At 38.9% G+C, this 7136-nt stretch overlaps 1 protein-coding gene across 2 annotated transcripts; it reads left to right on the top strand.

The window, feature by feature from the left end:
* Window positions 1-331: 331 nt before the first annotated feature.
* LOC107548657 (dentin sialophosphoprotein-like) lies at window positions 332-5450 on the top strand. Of its 2 annotated transcripts, none has more exons than XM_016229431.1 (8): window positions 332-419; window positions 1549-1618; window positions 1722-1766; window positions 1880-1936; window positions 2495-2545; window positions 2702-2746; window positions 3191-3478; window positions 4778-5450. In XM_016229431.1, exons 2-8 carry the CDS (start codon window positions 1565-1567, stop codon window positions 5153-5155), a joined length of 918 nt encoding a protein of 305 aa, XP_016084917.1. In that variant the 5' UTR covers window positions 332-419; window positions 1549-1564; the 3' UTR covers window positions 5156-5450. The 2 variants fall into 2 exon arrangements, with proteins under 2 accessions (XP_016084917.1, XP_016084916.1); XM_016229430.1 differs by having other exon boundaries at window positions 1722-1778.
* The last annotated feature ends 1686 nt before the right edge of the window (window positions 5451-7136 follow it).

Raw genomic sequence — 7136 nt, 5'->3', positions numbered from 1 at the left:
ATATTTATTTGCCCTGTTTTACGATATAATAACAGTGAAAGTGGACATTGAGTCTTTCCATTGTAAATGCATAATATTTTATTGATAATAAGCATGACAACATTATATCTAGGATCCTAAGCGCAATACAGGATGTGTTTTATTTTTTCTGCTTGTCATGCCTGGTGGTGAATGTTTGCATTGCCTGGCCACATAAACCACAGGAAGAGTGGGAGCACAAGGTGGGACAGCAGCGGTAAACCTCATGACATCACAAGCTTCACTGCCATTGGCTGTTTCCAGAGGGAACATGGTTTAAAAAGCCAACCAGCAGCCATCTCTCACTAGCATCAAAACACAGCAAGACCTCATCTGATAAACGGACCTCAGTCAGTCCTCTGACTTTGTCAAAGAACTTCAAATTTCTCAAAGAGAAAGAGGTAGGTCACAACAATTAATTTGTATTTTTAGGATGTTAAGGTTAAAAAACAATTGTCGTCAAAGGTTTTATAGTAAGTATGCATATGTTGGAAGAAGCTTTGAGTAACTGGAATGCCTTTACTTGCTCGTAGTCTGCAACATTTTAGGTTCGTCAGGCGTTTATCTGTATTTACAGCAGATGTAGGAGTAGTAGTGGCTTGAGATCAGCTACAGCCTATTTTAACCTTTAATCATGACAAATATTTCATACATCAAATGCAGTTCTTACAAAAGAATGCAGTTCTTGTTCAGCCTCAATGTAAATTCAAGACTGATGTTATGAAGACTTTTAATGATTCCAACCACAGTTTATTATAGGGAGACATGATTAACATGAACTTGACAGATGAAAGAGGAAGTTGTGGCTATGGCACATAAAGGCCTTACTAATTTGTCAACTGACTCATTTATTCCAGCGACACAACCACTAAATTAAAGTTCCATACAAAAGAATAATAATACTGGCTGACTGACACCATTACTTCTGCCTGCAGCCCCAACAAAACACTTCCACACTTAGTGTTCTGCGCTGCACTTCACATTTCCTTTGACGCCACAAATTTTAGGCCTTGGCTCACAACATTGAAGATTCTAATGAGAAAGTAAGTCTGGAGCCAGAGGCGTGCTATTTCTTGGGATTGTGGCTGCTACATAGTCTACATATAACTTCTGGAATTATACACCAGAGGAGATCATTATAGGTATGGCTAAACACACAATACCTCAACTTATACTTTATGCAATGTAGTTGTAGCTGAAAACAAACGAGATGTTTCATGGTGAGGACTGGCAGGAAGTCTTTTGGCATTTGCCAACATGTTTCAGAGCACCCTCAAAAGGCATGCTTCCTTCCGAGTCGATAAATGCGTAAATACCAAAAATACCCACTTGAGGCATTTTATAGAACATTAAAGTAAAATAGCACAGGCAATCCTCTCTGTAAAAATGGTCTTATTGCCATGCATTAGCTGGTGTAGGCTGCATCAGCCTTACATTTATAAGGTCAAAATTGATGTTCTTTATAACTGTGGCTCACCTTTGAAGGTCTTTTTATTTTTCTTCTCCCTTTTTTTTTTGTTTTTTTTTAAGAGTATTTTGCACAAAAATGAAGACTGTTATCGTTTTAACGCTCCTCATCGCCACAGTCTTCTGTCTGCCTGTAAGTTCACTGTCATTATAACCGTAAAAATCCGGGCTTTAAAGTTTTACACTACCATTTTTTGTCTCCTTGTACACTCACATTTATATTTTTCATTTCTCAGGTGAAGCGCTCAGCTAGCAGTTCAGAGAGCTCAGAAGAACTTGTGGTTGTTCAACGGGCAAGTATCTTGTTTGATATGGACAGAATGGACGCTGCTTTGAAATTAATACAGTGCAGAAAACAATATTGCGATTTTAATAAAACATCTGTCTTATACAGCCACCTCCTATTCTGCAAAAAGCTGCTGCTGTTATGTTCAAGGCAGAACCTACACAGGTAAAACAAATTAATAGTTCACTCCAGATATGAAAATTCTATCAATATATATATATATTTTCATTATAATGAAGACTGGGCTGTTAAGCTGCAAAATGAGGAACAAATAGAAATGATAGTCATTATTTACTAAAAATCTTGACATCTGCCCGAGTTCACTTAGCTGTGTATGAGAGTTCATGACAGAAGTAGCAAATTGTCTAAATGATTCGTTCATGAATGGGCTTATTTTTGAACTGTTCTCAAGGTGAACCACTTTTATTAATAATTTTATGGTACTTTTCAATGTCATTGCATGGGTCAACCAGTACATATTTAAAAACTATCCTTTTGTATTCCACTAAAGAAAGGAAGTTGCACAGGTTTGGATAAATGCAAGGGTGAATAAATGATGGGTGAACTCTAGTAAACTGGGTGAACTTTTCCTTTAATCTCAAAATACAGATATAAACTGGCACCTATGAGCTATTTAAATTCAAGGACGTGGTAATTGTCACGTACATGAGCAATACAGAGAGTATTATTGTATTTATGCCAAGGCATTTGGTTGTGTTTCAGACCACGCCAGCTGAATCCAATGAAAGCACAGACAGTGCAGATGACAGTGAGGTAAATGAAAACTCATCCTCTCACCACATCACACATCACTGCACTCCCACTATAGCCAATAAAAAGACAACAGGATCTAAAAATACCCTTCCGCTGGTCTAGACGCACTGTAAGTGACCCTGCTGTGAGTCTCAATACTGTTTATTGCATTTGCAGGATGCAGATGAGGAATCTGAAACAGATGAGAGGGAAGATGAGAATGTGAGTCACTCTGATTATGCTAAAATACTTATGTTTTCTGTCATGTAGAACCATTGTGCCCAGTTGCCAAACAATGGACTAAACCTATGGTTTTCAACTGGTATAAAACCCAGCATTGATATAAGGCATCAAGTGGCAGACTTCCTGTAGCTTAAACAGTAGAGCATGTTTGCTAGCAACACCAAGGTCATGGGTTCCATTCCCATTGCAATATTAGGTGATTTATCCTATCTACACACAAAACTGCAGCAGGATTCGACAGTGACTGACAACATATTTGATATTTAACATACAATTACAAGAAGTAGGATTTTGGACCAGTGAGATTTCACAATGTGCTACCCAGCTTGATGCCGAAACAATCGAATCACTCATGCTAGCAGTAAAGCTACAGAATGTTATATTGTCAATTATATTGCTCATTAACATATATTGTCCACTTAGGATACTGATTCCAGTGAGAGTGAATCTGGAGAATCTGCGATCACCGTTGTCCCCTCCACAGTAGAACCCTCACTGGACCCCATCATCAACACAGGCCGGGGAGACAGCATGGGCTACCCTAGCGACTACAAAAAAAACATTGTCTACGTGGATGCAAACAACTTTGAAAAATTACCTTCCCCATACAAGTCCTACAGCAGTGACAAGTTGGGCGGCTTGACATTTGTGAGCAAGAAGTCCTCTGACCAGAGCATCAATGATGTGGAGAAAGAGATTAAACTGTACAAGGTAAATAGTAAGGTTACTTTATGTTTGTGAAGGTTGACAAGTAATAGAATAGGATAGCAAAACATGCATGTATAGCAAATGTTAAGAACACTTACAGTACAAGAAAGTACTGTGGCAGAACCTTGGTATTATGGTACTAGTATGTGGGCAATCATGGCCTAATGGTTAGAGAGTCGGACATATTCCGAGAATGGGTCACCATACTTGGCCACACATCACGTCCTTTCCTGTAATTGGGGCAAGTGTTCGGTTGTGACTAAGTTGCTACTGATGCTACTAACTTTACTAAGCGTGCCAGAAGTTCGGCTATGTTCATAATAGTTTAGTGTTTCCAGTAAAATCTTTATTTAGCAACCAACCCTGTTGAAAAAACCAGCATATGCTGGTTAGGTATGTTTTGACGCTGGGATGCTGGTTTATGCTGGTCCTTTGCTGGTTTATGCTAGTCATGTGCTGGCAAAGGACCAGCATAAACCAGCAAAGGACCAGCTTAAACCAGCAGAGGACCAGCATAAACCAGCATCCCAGCGTCAAAACATACCTAACCAGCAGATGCTGTTTTTTTCAACAAGGAAACTCAAAGCTGTTTTTGAGAGAATAATCAAACGCATTTACCTCAACTGTTCTCTCTCTCTCTCTCTCTCTCTCTCTCTCTCTCTCTCTAGTATGGCAAGGTATGTTCGAATCAATTTAGTGAATCGATTCATCTTAAACGGTTCTCTCTCATACTGTACAGTATGTAGAATTTAGCAATGGACGGTCCGATTTGTTCTTGGGAATCGATTCACCCTAAACGGTTCTCTTTGTTATGTAGTATTGGAAAATCCAGTTCATTCTAGTGAATCGATTCACTCGGAAGATTCGCTTAAACGAACATGTTCACAAAAATGATTCACCAATTCGACTCCCTGTTCTACAGCATTAGCGTTACTCTTGTTTTTGACTCGGTAGCTTGATACTTTGCCATCCTAAGTGAGACTGTTCATCCACTTAAAAACCGTCATTGTTGTAGAATAAGCAAAAATATGGCTCTGATTTTTTTTTTTATATAAAAACATATTGACCTTCTAAGTAACTGGTAAGTAATTTTTTATATTTTTTTTGCTTAGCTTTTTTAAGCTTGATTGTAATTTTTTTTATTATTATAACTTAATAAAAAAATTATACTTTCAAAGTAGCTTCCCCAACCATGATTACAGGGTTATAATAAACCTAAATGATACCTCAAAATCAAATTAATAAATGATTGATATAATAAAACCATTATCACTGTAGCTGAGACGTTCTTTTGTTTCTCAGGCTCTGCAGGTGCATGATACTCTTCTGGAGGAGGAGGACACCAGCACCCCAGAGGTGCAGAACATGGAGCCAAACGACCGCCAGGTTGCTCTGGGAAGCCAAGATATCGTTCCCACTGGAAACCAGGATGCTACAGCAGAGTCAGACAGCGAGGGGGCAAGTGCTGGCGACACTCCCAACGACAGCACAAGTGCCAGTGCCAGCCAGGAGCAAAATGAAGAGGAGTCAGATAGCAGCCCGAGCAGCGAGGAGACCACAGCCACGCCTGGAGCTGCAGACAGCGAGGACGACTCCTCACAGAGCACAGAGAGCCAGGAGAGCGATTCGGATGAGGAGACCACCCAGACCACCGACGCTACCGTTATCATAGCAAAGTAAACACGTCCAAGCACAAACCCTCAACGGGCTGTCGACAGAAACGAATGCAAATGTATTAATTGTATGGTGCTTGGTGACTCACTCCACCTGATGTTAGTGTGAGTTAGACAAACGGCAGAGCACAAAGATGCGGTTCATACAAGTTCTTGAACTGCTGCCTAATCTGTTAAGATGCAGTTTCATCTCAACAATGTCTTCCTGTTCATTGCACAATTATTTACAATATTAATGTAAATGTAATTTTATACTGCTCTATGTATGTAATGATTGATCATTCATAAATAAATTTTGTCCTATATCCATTACGCGGTGTTTTCTAGTGCACCGAAAATACACAAGACGCAATATCCAAATATTACCAAAGCTGAATTACAGATAAAACTCCAGAAAACCATTCACATTGCCAGTCTGAGTGCTGTAAAAGTGCAATTTCATACCATTTTTAGCACAAGCAAAAAAAAAACTAATAGATTTGCAGTATATAGAAACACCTTGCTGAAAAAAACCTGGAACAATTAAATTAAATAAAAATAAAACACACTACCAACCTAAACTGATTGGTGAAAAATTTTGTCATTAATGACTTACCCCCATGTCGTTCCAAACCCGTAAAAGCTTCGTTTGTCTTCGGAACAAAGTTGAAGATATTTTGGGTGAAAACCAGGAGGCTTGTGACTGTCCCATTGACTGCCAAGTAAATAACACTGTCAAGGTCCAGAAAAGTATGAAAGACAACGTAAGAATAGTCCATCTGCCATCAGTGGTTCAACCATAACGTTATGAAGTGACGAGAATACTTTTTATACGCAAAGTAAAACAAAAATAACGACTTGATTCAACAATTCATCTCCTCCGCGTCACCCTAGCTCCATTTTTGAGAATATCCACTGAACGCAAACTGCGTACGCTGTTCGTTGTCAGACGCACCACACAGATATGCTGTTTTCGTTCAAATCAAAGCGTAAATAAATGTAGAAAATGTATCTGTGTGGTGCGGCAGACACAGAATAGAATACGCTCTTCGCGTTCAGTGGATATTCTCAAAAATGGCGCTAGCGTGACGCGGAGGAGATGAATTGTTGAATCAAGTCGTTATTTTTGTTTTCTTTGCGTACAAAAAGTATTCTCCTCGCTTCATAAAAGTCAGACTGAACCACTGATGGCAGATGGACTATTTTGACGAAGTCTTTCATACTTTTCTGGGCCTTGACAGTGTTATTTACTTGGCAGTCAATGGGACAGTCACAAGCCTCCTGAAACTGTGTTCCGAAGACGAACAAAGCTTTTAGGGGTTTGGAACGTCATGGGGGTAAGTGATTAATGACAAAATTTTCATTTTGGGGTGGAGTAACCCTATAAGTTAGTCTCCCTGAAATTTTGAGTGATTTTAGAGGGGTTTTGGCCACTTTTCAGATGGTCACCAGCAAACAAGCTTGTTTAAGACTGGCTATTTTTTGGATTTTTGTGTTTTTATTAATATAATATTCAACACTTTATCATCTAGACCAGTAAGAAACCTTATAGCAATGACCCAGAACTCCCTAAACCACATATAAACTGTAACCACTTTTGTAGAATTGACTGTGATAAATAATAGAAAGTAACAATAAGAGCAAAGAGCAAAGCAAGTGTCTAAATTACAAGACTTACCTTTAGATACCGTAAGTGTCAAAACCCTTTTGATTTCTAAAAGCAAACATTCTTATCACACAGCCGTGCTTTTTTTGCCAATGTCTTGATGTGCAGGATCCAGACAAATATTTGTCGAAGTTTGAAGGAGTGCTCTGTAATAAGCCTTCTCAGTGTGCTCAGATAGTCTGGGACATTTCTTACAAAAATACATACACTAAATAAAATGTCTAATTCTTTACCACAAATAGCATTGGTGTTGACAAAGTAACAGCATGGTGCACACTACTTCTGCTTCACTACTGTGATGCTCTTCTCAATGTACTGTAAGTTTAATTACATCTGGTAATCA

Source organism: Sinocyclocheilus grahami, unplaced genomic scaffold (genome assembly GCF_001515645.1).
Source record: "Sinocyclocheilus grahami isolate Dianchi unplaced genomic scaffold, SAMN03320097.WGS_v1.1 scaffold352.1, whole genome shotgun sequence".
Lineage (NCBI taxonomy): Eukaryota > Metazoa > Chordata > Actinopteri > Cypriniformes > Cyprinidae > Sinocyclocheilus > Sinocyclocheilus grahami.
This window is presented reverse-complemented; position numbering and strand designations above follow the sequence as displayed.